Raw genomic sequence first — 17075 nt, 5'->3', positions numbered from 1 at the left:
GGCTCACTTTAAAATAATATATTTACATTGCATCCCAACAGTGAAGCACTTATTATATTTATTTTTCACCTTCTTTCTCATTGCTGGTGGTGGGACTAGCTGAGGAGGACTTCATCTTACTCCTCTAGGTCCAACAGTTTGTCTCTGCTACATCCATTAAGTCACAGCAGTCTGTCACGCTTTAATTTTCATCACCACAGCAAATCACTGTGAATAATGTTGTTTATTTATCACTCCTGCCAGCAGAAGTTCTGCCACCTAAACAGTATCATCACAGGAGCTGGCTAACTGCTCATCATTAGATTAGATTTTATTTATTTTGCCAGTTCATGAATCAAGCTTAACCTGTGGCACGGGGCTTCACGTAACTTGAACTTGTGAGACTTTTTCATTAAAAAAGGTCAACAGTGGGAGCTAAAGGTTTAAAACTCTACTCACAACACACCTGGTCCCGCCGCAGACCCATGTTGCCAGAAAGGTTTTGGTATGTGAGCGAATCAAAGAAAAAAGATGGAGCCAGACACAGGATGTGGTGAAACCTCCACAGCAGGTGTTTTCAGCAGATTCTGTCTACATGAAGTAATTCACTAATTTTCAGTCATCATCAAACACTGACTGCAGAGACCAGACAAGCTCTGCTCCAAAATAACATTTTAAAAAGGTGGAAAACATCCACAGCATAACATGACCTAAATTCACAGCTCTTCAACTATGGCGCACACACACACACACACACACACACACACACACACACACACACACACACACACACACACACACACACACACACACACACACACACACACACACACACACACACACACACACACACAGCAGCTGGTCCACAGGAATCAGTCATCCACATCAGATCTAGCTGAGTGTGTTTTGCATGCAGTCCAGCAGACACTGATGATGGAAAACACTGGCAGTAGTTTCCATCTGCGGCCTGCTCACATATTTTTACCACTAAATAGGTTTAACAATCACACCACAATTCAGACCTCAAACATTTCAAACTGTCCATACAGCTCGCATCAAACCTCAATGCTCGTTTGGCACTGACCAAAATATGTCTTTAGCACCAATTATCAAAAAACTGTCAAGTACCGAGCTGGCATCAAGTATCTCGTCAGAATTGTTCTCGTCCTCACTTTGATTCCTTTGATTGACAACTTTCTGATTTAAATGAAAATGTTGACAATTTTATACCATTTTACTTTGATAAAGCTGTTGTTCTCTTCTGCTTGTTTTAGACGACATTAAAACTGTTTTGTTTTTTTGTTTAAAAGAAAAAAACGAGTTTTGCAGTAAGAGATTCCCAAAAGTTTCATTATGGCACCAACACTAGAGCTGAAAGCATCGGATCAGTGGATCAACTTTCTATACATTAGCTGCTTTTCTCTGTTATTTCACTGTTGCATCGGTGTAAATTGAATATCTTTGGATGCTGATGTGTGATTGGCACTTTCCCCGTTTCCTGGAATGTTTTCAGTCTAAACAATTGAGTGATGAAGTGTAAAAACAAATCGACAAATAATGAAATCAATGATTGAAATTAAAAAACATTTGTTGTAGCTCAGTTTATACAAAAACTCAGGTACCGCAAAATATCAAAGGACACCTAGGCCTCAGTCCTGCAGGACAACTGGACCAGTTAATGAAGAGACATGGACCGGTCCTGGAGAACCTCCTTACTACCTAGACACAGATTTATACACAAAGATTGACCTGAGTTTAAAACAAGAGAGTAAAGGATGCTTTCCTCACAGCTGCTGCTTCAGGTTTGGCGACTTTTTTTTTTTTTTTACCTCACAGAGTGAATAACAAAACCATAAGTCATCTGAGCAAAACCACAAGAAATCTGTTCTGTGCTGGGCCGTCAACCACTTTACACTTCCAGCTTCATTTTACGATGGGATGTAAATCACTCACACAGACACTGTTACCAGTTCGAGCTTCAAACTGTGATACTACACAAACTTCAGGTCATCACAGTGTTTAGCTGTAAGGTTCTGTAAACATTCAGCAGCATGTTGCAGCCTGAACGGGAGCATCTGAGTCTAAAAAGCTGTTTAAGAGACATTACCTGTCAGGTCTTCTCCCTGTGTGTGTGAGCTGGTGATTTGTCACAGGACAAAGGTCACTGTTCGGCCTCTATCTCAGCCTGATTCAGCTACTTCTGTGGGAAAATGAACCCTTCCGCTTCTTGCTTCATTTTCTCTTCTTGTTTCAGACCAAGCAGCTCATTCCTCTCTGCTTCCACAGTGTGAGTAAAGTCATCCCATAACACCAACTTTCTTTCCTTCTACTCTTTCCTCCTCCCACTTCTCTGAGGAAAACAGCTGATTTTTCTTCCTTTAACTTGTGCAAGTTACTGTAGCTCCACCCCTCCTGGCACTCAGTGTGAGGAAACAAACTCTCCTCTCTGCTGTAGCTCTAATTGTTGACTACCTTTATGATCTGTGGGGCACTAAAGGTACGCTAGATAAGTAACCCAGTGCTGCATGAGCGGGTGACTGTTATCATCTTACTAAATCTCATCGATTATAACAATCAATAAATCTCATAAACAAGTTGACAGTCAAAAGCTCCACTCACCTAAGAGAGAGCAATGGTCCTGAACATGAAATATCCACCTGGCGACAAGTGTGTGTGTGTGTGTGTGTGTGTGTGAGTGTGTGTGAGTGCGTGGGTCTTTCAAGGAAATATGGCAGGTGATAACAGACTGATAAGGGACACAAAGGAGAGGTGTTGTCATGAACGAAACTGCGACTGGAGACAAAAAGTCGTTAAACCAGAAACATTTTTAATTATTTTAAAATTATATTTTTACCTGGTGGAATTTTTTTTTTACATTGATAAAACAAGTTCCATGTTTCCTGTTCAAAAGCTGGAAGTGTGAGACAGTATTTAAAACAGCAGTTAGAGCTTTAATTTAAATGGAAATGGATGTTTTTGTGTAGTTCTCCTCTGTGTGTGTCACCACTGACTCCACACTGATTCACGGGCAGAAAAGCTGCTGCTGTACATTTTCAAACTTTTCTGGCCACACAGTGATCTCACAGCAGGTGTTTTGCATTAGAGGAAAACAAAATAGTATGGGTGTGTTCACAGTATTTTTTTTTTTTTTTTTTTTAAATCTGCCACTGCCTGTTTTACATAAAGTCTGTTGGATGTGGGTGCAGACAGCTCAGACTGCAGCTATTTAAAAGTTGAAAAAGGTTTCACTTTTCAGTATGTTTTAAAAGCAAAAAGGTGAATTAATCAAACTATTCCTGTGAATTTTCAGCTTCACACCTACAGTTCTCAGCAAAGAGAACGACTGAGTCAAGGTTTTGAAGGACACAGATTTTGTCTACTGTATAAATATACTGTAGGTGTTTTACTCACACACAGGGGGTAACTGTATAAAGCCGTATTTGGCCAACGTCCAGATGGCTAATCCTATCACCAGGGAGCACAAACATTCTTCAGCTATTAATAAATCTGTCTAACCCAGCTTCACATCACTCTCCAGCTGAACTTTATTAGGGAGACTGAGCTGCACAGACTTAAATACCATGATAAGTAAATATGTGGAATTTGTGATGATGGGTGGCATGTGAGTCTAACATGGTGCAACTTCCTCTACACTGATCCAACTGGGAACAATTTTTATTCTTTAAATTCATATTGAAATAAAAAAATATCGATATCATCATATAAGAAAAATAATAAAATGCCGTATTTGAGCCAATATTATTTGTGCACTCCTGAGACATCAGTTAGTAGAAATATTTGAATTTGAATTTCCAATCTGTTTGGGTAACTGTGAGGAAGGACCAATGCTGTGATAATGTGTTGGAGGTTTGAGTTAATCTAAGCTAAAGTAAGCGGACACTCTTCCATCTAACCAGCTCACTGCTCACTGTTGCATGTTTTGGGGGCTCAGAATAAGAATGGCGGAAACCCTGATTTAGATTTTGGCCCACAGCTCAGATTCAGCTAGATTCAAACCAGAGACCTTCTGACAACGAGGAGCTTTCCACTCAAGCACCATCAGATAGTTTCAGCGCTTTGCTCCACTAAGCAACGTCTTTACAGAATGATTTCATGTATGATTCAACTCAGGTGAACTGCGTGTTTTTCCTGAAACGTGATTGGATATGAACTCTTCATCGGCCAACACACGGACAGCTGGAGCAGAACAGACCCAAGGGACCGTTTCAGTCTGTATTCATACAGGTCAGGACACTCGTCTGCATTTTCCAGACTGAAAGCTGGACAGCAGGGCAGCAGATGGCACTGCCCACCATGGCACAGTGCCCCACACACACACACACACACACACACACACACACACACACACACACACACACACACACACACACACACACAGGTTCCACATGGTATCTACAGTAGCCAATCACAAACACACATACACACACACACACACACACACAAACACTCACTCACAGGTGGGACTCCCAGTACAGTAGGAAGCTCCATGCTGGGTCAGCTGCTGGTCTTCTACATCCCATTTAACAGTACGCACACACACACACACACACGTTTGTGATCCTATAATATATGAACATATTATCCTTCATTCTCAAACCCTCAGCATGAGCAATGTAAACATCACACCATGACCTGACCAACATCAACAACAGTTTTCAAATTATTATCAAAATGATCAAAAACACAAACTCACACACACACACTCGCACACACTGACACACACGCACCATTTCCCTCGCAGCATGTTAACCCAATGGCTGTCCTCATCAACAACTAGACTGACAATAATTACATTACTATGCAAGCAGAAATTTGGTGTGTGTGAGTGTGTGTGTGTGTGTGTGTGTGTGTGTGTGTGTGAGAGCAGACAGACGGGCAGTAACGGCATCATTTACAGTAACTATAGAAACATCGAAACATCAATACCTGGTTCACTCTGTCAAATGATAAACAGGAAGGAGCAGTATTAAGTCAGTCTCTCACGATCTAACCACCAGTGTTAACAGATGAGAATGCTTACTCGCTTCGACGGCGTGCCTCCATCCCATCAGGTAGGAAGAGTTTGATTGTTGACACGATGCAGCCATGGGTGACTGGAAACACAAACAGACAACCACCATGTTAATGTCCACATCATGTCACGAGGAGTTTTATAATAAAGCCCTTCATCATCAGTGAACATAGAGACCATGGAGAGAAGTCCTGAACAACACTATCAACAGCATCCCTGTTCACTGACTTGCTCATACACACAGGAGGACACATGGACAGGAGGAGTCGGGATCAAACCTCTTCACCCCGACGATCAATGGCCCACCTGCTTTACCACCTGAGCCACATGCTCCAGCCATCCTCCCTCTCAGAATAGTCTCCCTGGTGCCACAACTACAAGCACATCTTGTTTTTGGCTGAGATAAAATCAAACATGATTTAAAACTGTGGTAGTGTCTCACAATAAAGTTAAGATTCATCTAACAACAGCTCAAACTGGTCATCTTTCCAATCTAAGATAATGATTTGGCAAACCATACTGCTGTGTGTTTACACTTGTTACTTTAATTCATTGGTAAATTTTCCAGGTATCCATTTTAGTTGGTTTATTTCTACACAGTGTAAAAAATCTATTAGTTACTCTCAAGAAACTTGCTTGAGTTGTGTGTAATCCATTATCATTAACGTTACTTCAGTATCAATTTTGGTCAGTTTTGTCAATTAATAGAAGAATAATTGGCAACTATTTTGATAATTGATAACAGCATCTCATATTAGAGATTTCTACAGCCCTAGTTGTAATGCAATTAAAGTCCAAATTGATGTGAAAGGTCTGCACTGCATGGCGTCAAAAAATTGTGGTATTGTTTATATAAATTAAAGCAGATCTATATTCATTATGATGGATAGCACAACTCAAGCACATTTGAAGTGCATCTCAATTCATTTTCATACTGTTAATGAATGGAAACCAATGGTTCCTCCGAGAAATTCAGCTACATTTATTATATTATATCTAATGTACTTTTGTTTATTTCTATTTATTATTTCTCTTCCATGGTCTTTTTGAAACAGTGATGTTCACACATGAACGTCTCATAGCAGTCTCCTGTGAATGAGGTCCACTGCAGGTTGAATGCGTCTCCAGTATGTAAGTGACATTAGTGGAGCTGAAAATTTGACCTCAATATCTGCTCTCCTCTGTGTGTATGTACATTATGTAGTCTATGACCTATGAAACAATCCCTGTGGTACCTTAAGGGTCAGTCGAGTGTAATTATTTCAGGGTTGTATGAGTGCATTATCAGCTACGAGGCTGGTAGAGCAGGGAAAACCCTTTTTACGTTCTACCTAACCAAAAGTATCTTTCTTTGATTCTTTCCATTCTGCATCTGCGTCCATGTGTGTAAACATATTTCGTTTGTGTGCGTACCTTTGCGTGTGTTCTCAGTGACGTCGACACCAAACTGAATGATGTCTCCGGAGAGGACCTCGCAGGGTGGACTCTCCTCCGAGCCGCGACTCAACCTCTGGCTGTTGATGAACGTCCCATTGCTGCTTTTAGTGTCCTGCAGGTAGAACTGACACACAAACACAAACCCTGTGAGAATCATCTTAAGAAATCGAGACAAAAATGTCACAACAACAACTGTCAATAACAATTTTCAAACTCTATAGATCATACTAGTGTTTATGCCATGTGACAGCAGCCAGGAGCTGTCATGCCCTGAATGTCACCATCAGCCTGCAGGAAGGAGATGATACACCCTATGATGTAATAATAACAATGGCTTTTCATGATATATTATCATACTAATGACAAGTTAGTTTTTGAGAGGTGTGATGCACTCAGCTGCACACAGGTTAGGGTTTGAAATATAACACTAAACACAAAGTTTTGAACCAAAGTTTTGGACAAACAGAGATTTTGACCTGATAATGGTGCTAGATGAAATGTCAGGTGTCATGTCAGTCGGCTTCATCCGAGGACCATTTATGTCTGTGTAAAATTTCATGGCAAAGCATCTGGTAGTTGCTGAGCTATTCCACCATAGACCAAAGTGGTGGACGGTCTGACCTATATTGCCATCCTAGCAGCCACACTGCAAAACAAGCTAAAAAAAACCCATTATATTGGTGTTCATCGGGTCTGACATAAAGGGTCTTAGATGACCCAATACATAGGCCAAAATATTTTTCTCCCTGCCTCCTTTCTGTCCCACAGACAACACGTTTATTAGTGCATCTACCCCTGAACCTCTGGGTTTGTTCCATAGTCTTTAAATAGCCATAGCCTTTCCAGATTTTAGTAACAACTGACTTTTCGATCTATCCTGTCAAAACATGTTTAATAATTGCACAATATGAAGAAATTGCTTTGATTTTTGTTTTCACTGTACTACTGCTCTTGGCTGCCAGTAAAACTGGCAACAATGCTACCTTACAACTATCCAGGGATACACAGTAAATAAAGATGTTTTTGGATGATTTTGATTTTTTTTTTTTTTTTTTACGTTTTTTTCCTCAAATCAAGGGGTTTTCACACCTTCTTAAACATCAATTTCAATGACTTTTCAAGGACTTTCCAGGCCCAATTCCCTCAAATTCAAAGACCCAGCACAGCATAGTTTGAAACACAGATGAAAGTTAAAACAATAAAACACTTCTCACTTGTGCTGTGTTACAGTGATGACAGACAATGTGGTCTCTTGCCTTCTCTAACACAGCAGAGCAAAACAATATCTTGTATAAGTTGAGCAACAGAGACAGAGACTTATTTATCCGCTGAAGAGCTGAGAGACAGCAGGAGACACATGCAGACAGCAGCATGTAGCGTATTGAACAAATATCAAATGAAGTTTGATTTCTATTTTTGCACAAAATATATAAACCCAAGCACTTTCAATGACCCATGTCAATTTATGTCTATTTACAAAAAACCTTTCAAGGCGTTTTTCTTTCTTCAAAGACCCGTGGGAACCCTGCATTCACAATGAACTCATCACTACTCTCCTGTCATCAGTACTTAGGGCTGCATGACTGTTCATCTAGTCCCGAGGCTACGCTGTAGTTCCACAGCAAAGAGAGATACACAATGAGAGTGGCAACACAGCGAGGTTACACATCATTTAAAGTCACTTAGACACACTCACACAGCATGAACCCTTGAGAATGACAACAACAACCACAACCATAAAACACTAACATCACAAAAACCACATCAACTTTGTTTCATTCACTTATTCAGAAAATACAGACACACAAACAAACACACACACCAGACAGGAAACTGAACATACACATACATCGATCAAAGAAAAGTGTACAAACACGAGGATTAAACATATAAACACGAACCTGACATACAAACACACATAGATCTGATGCAATAAAAATTACAACACAAACACACACACACACACACACACACACACACACAGAGTTAGTGTTAGCCTGAGGCCTGTCTGCCTGTCGTTCCAGGAGTTTCACTCATCAGCTCTTAGCTCTCCGTCATGACTGAAAACCACTGTCGATCTACCAGAGACACACAGACTGAAAACTGAGGAGAGGAAGGAGGGACAGAAGGAGGGAAATGCAAAAAAAAAAGAAAAAGAGTGAGAGAGAGAGAGAGAAAGAGAGAGAGAGAGAGAGAGAGAGACAACACTGAGTAGTTGACTTCTCCGTTTATCCGAGTGCAGTGTGCTACAAAAAGCTACCAATTCACAGCTCATGATAGCTATATTCTCACACTCACACACACAAACACACACGCACGCACGCACGCACGCACGCACACACACACACACACCTCCTGTCCCCATGGTAACCTAGAGGCAGGGAGGGAGGGACCTAACTATAGAGCTTTTCACCCAGCAACAACACACACACTATGCGTCATATACCTCACATATGGCTCTCACACACTCACCTATGTGTCTCACACATACATACACAGAAAACATGACATCATCGACCTGTGAGCAGCAGACGGCTGGTTCAGTCTCAGTCCAGTCAAAGTTTGACATGTGGACACTCACAGCATCATGAACAACATTATCACTACAGATGGGTCCTATAACCGGTTCCATTTTGGATCTGATTGGCAGTAAAATACCCAGACTCCATTATTAAACCTTCATTCATGTTTTCTGTGCATTTATGTTTATATATTTCTGTTATATCTCTTCTACCTCTCTCTGACACTACGGGCATTGGTTTAAAAAACAAAAACAAAGGACTGATGGCATATTCAAACAAATGATAATTCAGCTGTTAACAACAAACATGGCAGACAGGCTCAAATGTTCCAAAATCAATGAAACAAAGGCAAAAACGGCAAAATATCCAGGAGGATCCTCACGACAAGCGGGGGAACAACAAGTCCTTTGTTTAAATATCTATCATTCTATCTCCAGCATGTTAAAAATGTTAAAATAAGAACACCATTTTCCCTCGCAGCGAAAGGAAAGATGAGTCAGGACTGGGTTAATGAATGTCACAGAGCAAAGACAAAATATGTGGTGAAAGCCACACAACCCTTCAGGACAATAGAGTCTGTGTGGTTTCTATTAGTGTCAGTGTCATGCTTGTCTGGTAACTGGTCCATGAATTACAAATAAAATTACCAATTGTGTTATCAAAGAGATCAGAAGAAGGTAGAGTCTTGAATATCAAGTTTTATCTTTTGTAATACAAAAAAATAGAAATTGGTTTCTTACTTATCAGATTTCTTCATTTCCCAACAAACTACTCTGAATGAGTCAATAAGGGATTTGAAATTATTCTGATTCAACAAATGGCTTTGGAACTGGATTCAGTCAAATGCTATTGAGCCACATCGCTACCTGGCACAGTAGGTGCAGGCCTCATATCAGCTCTAGATAACTTCAGATAATGAATACATGGTATGCCGGCTGTGGATTTTGCAACTCCCCCAGTTACTAGGAGTTAGGCTATGCGGGTCTGATCTTGTCACACTCTTAGGGCTGAAACTGTTTCCTTAATTGAAAAATCTCTTAATTAGTCCATTGGTTAACAAAATGTCAGAAAATAGTGGAAAATCTCTCCTATCTGTTTCTCTGTCTCACCATTCATCTAAGTGTTTATCTGCTTCAGCCATTAGTGATTAATCTCTATCCTCATTAACAATTATTCAAAAAGCACCTACTGTCTAGACAACCATTGCTTTTTTATTAATTCAGGATGGATGAAAACCAAAATGTTTAAGTTACATTATCCTTACATGGCAATGTGCATTCATTTATAAAGACTGCTGGTGAGTCTGGAAGCTTCTTGCATTAAAAAGGCTCTGAAAATAATTGAGGAACAGGGAGATCATTTTTACAGTCCCAACATTGTCACACAAATGCACCACTTTTCAAACCAATCTAGACTTTCGACAGATTTTCAGCACCACCAGAATTCCTGCGCCACTTCCACCCACTAACAGAACATTTCTCAGGGAAACACTGCATCCCTTTATCCCTCTGTCCTCCTCCTCCCTTTCCCTTTCTCTTTCTCTCTCTCTCTCCTCCCTCTCCTCCCTCATTAGTGTCAGCCAAATGAATGCCATGTAATTGTGTTTGGATTTTAATTTGCCCTCAGCCTCCAAAAACATTGGAAACCATCAGTGGGCCGTCAACAGGCACGGCAACCACTTAACCAGTCAGCAGGTCAACACATGACACCAGTTTGGTTGGACGCTACACACACACACACACATAAACACACAGATGTGTTAACAGATAGTAGCAGTCAGCTGACAGATAAACTCCAGGCCTGTATTTATCAAGTCACTCAGAATCACTCGTAGGAGTCCCACCGAAAGTTTGACGACTAAAAATACTTCCACCTCAGAGATTATTTCTCTAGCATCCAACATTTACTCTGCAAGAAGAAGTAAGTCTCCTTTAAGAAAAATCTCATTATTTTACTACAGACAGATCTAAATTAAATGAATGAACACAATTTTTTTCTCATGTTCTTTAAAATGAGAACAGTTCACTTCAACCCTGCGTAGGCTCTTCTGCTGTCCAGCCAGTATCCTTCTTTTTATTCATAATAAATTTAAACCAGTTAAATGTGAATGTAACTTGGTGACAGTAATAATAATGGCAATGTTTTAATGCTGCTGATGGTCCGCTCTCATGGTCTACATCCTCGCATTCGGTGCCATGGATCATTTAGCCCAATGTTAAGGATCATGCATTACTGACCACTTACATGTGTTGATATTATGCTTTTGATTTAGCAGCAACATAGTGACCTTAGAATTAGAAGATGCTAAGTGACATTTTTGTTGAAAATTAGTTATTCACATACCACTGTACTTTGAAAAGTTATTAACATTTTGTATAAGTTCATTTTAGGTTCATCTATTACTGATCCTATAACTTAAAAAAAAAAAAAAGAAACAGTTCCATCTCCAAACTTATTATCTAACTTGGTTCTATAAGGTTCTACATGCAAAGGTAGGTTCTACTCTGTCACTTGACTGGTCTGTGCAAAATTTGACTTTATGAAAACTTAACTGATGATTTTATTACACACCCCTGCACTCTAAAGAAACACTCGTATAAGTAGTAGCGGAAAAATACAAAATTTATGCCCAAGTACTATGAGCCTGCAGAGGTGTGAGTCTGACAGTATCTTCCGATGTTACCATCTTTCTGGTACAAAATGGCCTCGTTGTGTTACCATTCCCTCACCACAAGTCCAGTGGTGAGGTTGCAGATTGCAACCAACTGAAAACCTCTACTCTCACTCCTCTCTTTCCATGCCTGTAGTAGAACCAGCGGGAGCCTTGAGGTAACGTAAAGATGTAAAAGGCCCTCTCTCTAATCTCAACAAGCCAGTGTTGGGCTGGTCCACTCTGGGCTACTGTAGAGATGGTGGTGCAAGTTGGCCAGCTCTGTGGAAGAGGACCCGCCCCCTATGTAGATATGAAGGCCTCATTCTAAGCTAATACAAAACATAATTATGAGTATTATATTCCATTTCTGCCAATAGATCCCCCTAAATCCTTGAAGATCAAATAAGCTTAACCCTTCACTTATACTGGAAGCATGATAGGAAGGCGTCTTTTAATGGCCAGTATGAACAATAACAATAATTACAAAAGAAAAAACTATTTCAAAGTGCATGCAGGCATACATGCTTCATTTAATGTATGTTTATGTTATGTTGTTTGTACACATTAAATTACTTGAAATTAAAACAATATGTAAATCTAAAATATCCTACATGCTCACAATAATATACATATAGCAAGAGAGCAGCAGAAGGGATAGCAGGAATTAGGGAACACTGTAAATATGTTTGTGCAAACTGCATTACAACTACAACAAGAAACTGTAGGCAAAGTACTGATGTAGTGCAGACACAATGTACTACAGTGCAATGCCAATATAACTTATGTCTGTACAGAACAAAGATCAAATAAGCATCAAAATTAGAATTTATACCCCAGAGATAAAGTAGAAAGTTAAATGTCAAACAAAGAAAAAGCCATGAAATTTGTGTTAATAATTATTGACAGTACAAGTACGAAAAAGGGATCCTTTGTGGGGCTGGATGTCAAAGGATTGGTCACACCACAGGACTGGAACTGAGGCGTGAGACTCTATTTTTTGTTATTGAATGAATCGGTCACGCTGAAGAAGGCGAGTCATGACTGGGGTGGTAATCTGTTATATTACCACTAGAATGAGGGACAGCAGTATTGTTGACCCATAGAAAGAAAAACACAATGGATGGATGTTGGCTTTCAAAAGTTTCATAATGACCGTTGAAACTAGGGATGTCTCGACCAAGCTTTTTTGGCCCTGGTCCCGAATCAAGTCCTTTAATACCGGGTATCTGCTGATACAGAGTCCAGTCTGATACTTAAGGTGCATTTCCACAGTCAGAAACTTTCCCCCAGGAAACTAGAACCTTTGAAGGAACTCGATTCCCTTACCTGTGTTTCCACCGGAGGAATCAGTGTCTAAATAAACTTCCAGGGAGATAGTTTTACCCCAAGAAAAGTCCATTGTGTGGTAGTTTCTGAAGGAAACTTGCAGCTCTGAATGGTGCTGATACGTAAAGTATGCTGGTGTTTTCAGCAGTTTTGATAGCAGTTGTACAGATAGTAGTAGTAGGTCGTAGTAGTAGTAATAGTAGTAAAGGTCCCCCAGGTTAGGACACAAACTGTGAATGGTTTGCCTTTATATTGGTAGCACCTTTATATTTACATTGAAATAATAGCCGTAACCTACTCAATGTTACACGCCCCGGTTTTTCACGAGCTATATGATGCAAATAATGAAAGTTCTGGCTCAGAAATATAACATTCATAATTACTGGTATGATATAAATGAAAGATTAAATGGGAAAATGCAGCTACAGAAACGCTCAGTCCATTACGATTATAAAGAGTGGAGTTTCTTCCCTCACAAATCATTTTTGGCGTAGCACAGACACCAGCTTGCAGAGAGCACACAAGCCAGACAACAGACAAGTTTCTTTTTGGCCGGCCTTCCAGTTACTCACAGAATTAACATTAATTAGCAATAGCTGAATGTACACTGCTCTTTAATGATAATTTGCATTGGAGCTTAGCAAATCCACCCAAATAATTTTTCATTTACACACTGTAATTTGCAGCTATATGCTCAGAATGTAGAGCCCACTGGTGTAAAGTAGAGCAGCTGAGCAGGAAAACACAGCAGAATAAAGACAGTCTTGGATTTTGATCAGGACATCGAGTTCAAACATAGTGGAACAATTTTTGGACAGTACTACAGTGCTCGCATGACATTTTGTAACTTCCACACAAACCAGCCAGAGCAAGAAGTTTTGTGGTGAAAGAACTGTTTAGTGCAACTTGCCAGTGACATATTTAGTGCAACTTGCCATTAGCCGTCTTGTTCTCTCATGCTAAGTGAGATTCTTATTCAAAGTTAACTTGGAGTCGTTTTAAACAGGATGACAACATGTAAAACTGGCAGAGCATTTATAGGTTACAGTGCGTGTCTGAAAGAGGCTGTAGATGGAGAGAGCGGGAGAGTTAGTTGATCCCAGTGTGTCGGTGCAGAGAGCCAGCTGACTGAAGCCTGGACTCCTTCCACCATTTCCAAAAGAGGCGGTTTGCTGCTACTGGCAAACAGAAAGAGGGTTTTATCAGTCAGCATGTGACAATATTCCTGCAGAGTGTGTGTTTCCTTGATAGGTGAGTATTAGTGCCTGAGTGTTTCGGGTACAGATTTTAGCTTACTATTTTCAGCTTTGCCTCTGTAGTGGTCTACAGAGGGCTGATTAATCATTTAAGTAATGAATAAAACAAAAATGTCAAACATTTTCTGAATACAACTGCTCAAATATCAGGATTTACTTTCCCTGCTTATAACATTGTAAAGAAAAAGAGAGTAAGATGGTAGTTACATTTTGGATTGTTAGATGGACAAAACTGGACATCTGAAGGGATCATAGAGTATTTTTCAAAATTATACATCTACATTTTTTTTATTTTTGACTCAATGCAAGAGAGCCAAGTCTCTCCTGTGTCAAAAATCTCAATTGTTTTTAAAATCAAGTAGCTAACATATAGTGTTTTCTAGTTCTTCTTAGTATCCAAAGTCTTATGTTCAAATAAGATACTGTCACTTTACTCATGCTTTATCATTTAATTTAATGGTATTTGTTTCAGTTACATTTTTTATGAAACTCTTTATGCAATGAAGACAAGTTTGCAGCAATAGTCAAGATAAATCAATTACTTAATACACTGAGGTGTCATTTAATAAATATTAAATCATGTTTTAATAAATGATGCAGATGTTTGAGTCTCCTCACAGTTTAATTTGTTGAAAAATATCTCATTGGCTGTAACTTCAACAGAGGACTTCTGAAACTACTGCAGAGTCTGGACAGGTGAGTTTGCTGTAACTGAGTTAACCTCAGCCTAAACCACATCAGGATTTAGCATCATGTGTTCTGGTGGCTGGTGGTGACTTCTAACAATATGCTCATGTTTGAGGAAGTGTTGAAGAGCCGGAGACTCAGGATGAGTTGTTTCACCAGACAATAGAACCCCAACTGGTTCATCCGTCATCTTGAGTTTATTCTGGTCAAAGTGAACAGCTAGCATGTTAATTTGTATGGCTTGGTGATGTCAATCTTCCAAACACTAAAGTATTCACAAGATAGTTTCACTATTTTTGAAGCCAAAAATATATGTATATATAGAGCTCTGCATACTGTTGGGTGTAGAATAGACTGATACAACAGATATATAATTATTAAATGGGATTTCACGCCCCTGCATTCTAAAGAAACATTCCTTCTCACAGCTTGCATCATGTATGAACAAGTTATAAAACCTGACCCCGCATGTTCAGGTATCAAGTTCAAGATAGTAAAACTTAGTGCCATTATGTCACAACCAACCTTGATCAGTGCATCATTTCATGCTGCATTTATTGGTTGGTTAGTAGATGTAGGCTGTAGCAGCAGTCATCATAAATTTCTGACAATGTCTGAAATTAATTTTGTCCCTGAATGTGACAATAACCATCATTGAACAGACCACAGAGCTACGACCAAACATATCGCAGCCCATTATCGCAGTGTATACCCGCCAACATAGGATGAAAAGTGGGAGGAAGACAAGTGTGTAACTAACTAATAGGCAAACCCTGACCTTCAATACACTGTGATGGCTCATCTAAATGGTGCCTAAACCTTTTGCATAATACTGATTATATCTTTAACTGAAGTACTGATATCTCAACCTCAAAAATCTGCTCCAATTCTTTGTCTTCTGTCCTCCATAGCGCTGGGTCATGAACCACAATACTGTTGACCTCACTACAAGTCAGAGGAAACAGGACATTTAGCAAAAGAACATACGCAAAACACATGTAAAACAAACATATGTAAATTGGTTGTCTGTGCTAGTTTCACAAATGTAATAAATGTCACTTCCAGTTCCAATGCTCCATCATGGCGTCCTGATGCAGTGTCTGGATGCAGAATTCCTATCACTGAATACAAACGTGCACAATGCCAAAGCTGAGTATGCCAGGGTTCATTGCCTGCCAACAGTGTCTTATTCCTTCACACTCACACACTCAGATATAAAGAGAGTTATAGAGCTGTGTCCGGTTTGTATAACAGCGTTCCTGTGCTGTGTTGGTATTCAAACTAAGGCCATTACCATGCTGTAGAATACTGACACCAGAAAACAGCTCTGCTCTGCTGTCAGCACTGCTCTTCGCCAGCAGCCTGGTTGACTGACTGATTAGCTCTCTGCTCATCTTTATCACAAACCAACTACCCAACTGTGCACAAACAGACTAAAAATTCTGGTGAATGATGCTGTATTAAAACAGCACCCTTGTTAAGTGATCAACTGGCTGGTTCCTCGAATGTGTAGTGCGGGTTGGGATGGCAGTGTATTTTCAACACATTTCAACTGTCTGTGTTTTCATGTATGCTATAATTATTCAGAGATTTTGGCCCTGAGTCAATGCCAAAAACATGGTAACACCTGGGTCTGAGAGCTACGCAAATCACAATTCTAGTCATGCAGCTATAACCTCATTCATTCATTCTCCTTAATTTTATGCTCAATGACTGACACCGACTGTTAGGGGGCGCTCACAGTTCAGCAGTCACTAAAGGTAAGGAGTGGAGAATCAGTTCTCCATTTCAGAGTATATCCAGCCCCACCTGAGGCCTAGAGCATTGTAATGACACATCTACTGTCGGGCGTGAGTGTTTGTGTTTATATGTTCTCATAACCTAAAAACAAAACTGACAATAACAATCTTTCACCCAGCCTGAACATCTATACGATGAGACGTCCTGGTAAAAAAACAGTGCTGTTGCGACAAGATTGTAACACCCAGGTCTAATGAACACACAAATCGCCCAGTAAGGCCTTAAATCTACTTACTGACCTCAATAAACAATTACGATTAGAACTTCAACTCTATTGCCATTGTACAGAGTAAAGGTACAAAGCCAACAATGTGCAAATAAAAAGCAGGTAGGATTAAGTACTACAGAAAAGGTTATGCAATATTTTACAATAGGTACAGTGT

General features: G+C 39.8%; 1 protein-coding gene across 11 annotated transcripts in view; it reads right to left on the bottom strand.

The window, feature by feature from the left end:
• slmapa (sarcolemma associated protein a) overlaps positions 1–17075 on the bottom strand; it is a 57024-nt gene that overhangs the window by 31650 nt on the left and 8299 nt on the right. For 10 of the 11 annotated variants that reach the window (XM_056392286.1, XM_056392279.1, XM_056392312.1 and 7 more), the window contains exons 2-3: positions 6425–6572; positions 5021–5093 (exon numbers count right to left, since the gene is read on the bottom strand). In XM_056392286.1, the coding sequence (XP_056248261.1) occupies positions 5021–5093; positions 6425–6572 (221 nt within the window). Of the gene's footprint in view, positions 1–5020; positions 5094–6424; positions 6573–8430; positions 8455–17075 lie in introns of those variants that run through there. The other variant, XM_056392352.1, reaches the window with a different exon arrangement.

The sequence above is a fragment of the Seriola aureovittata genome, chromosome 2 (assembly GCF_021018895.1).
Source record: "Seriola aureovittata isolate HTS-2021-v1 ecotype China chromosome 2, ASM2101889v1, whole genome shotgun sequence".
Classification (NCBI taxonomy): domain Eukaryota; kingdom Metazoa; phylum Chordata; class Actinopteri; order Carangiformes; family Carangidae; genus Seriola; species Seriola aureovittata.
Note: the sequence above shows the minus strand (reverse complement) of the source record. Positions and strands in the feature narration are given on the sequence as shown.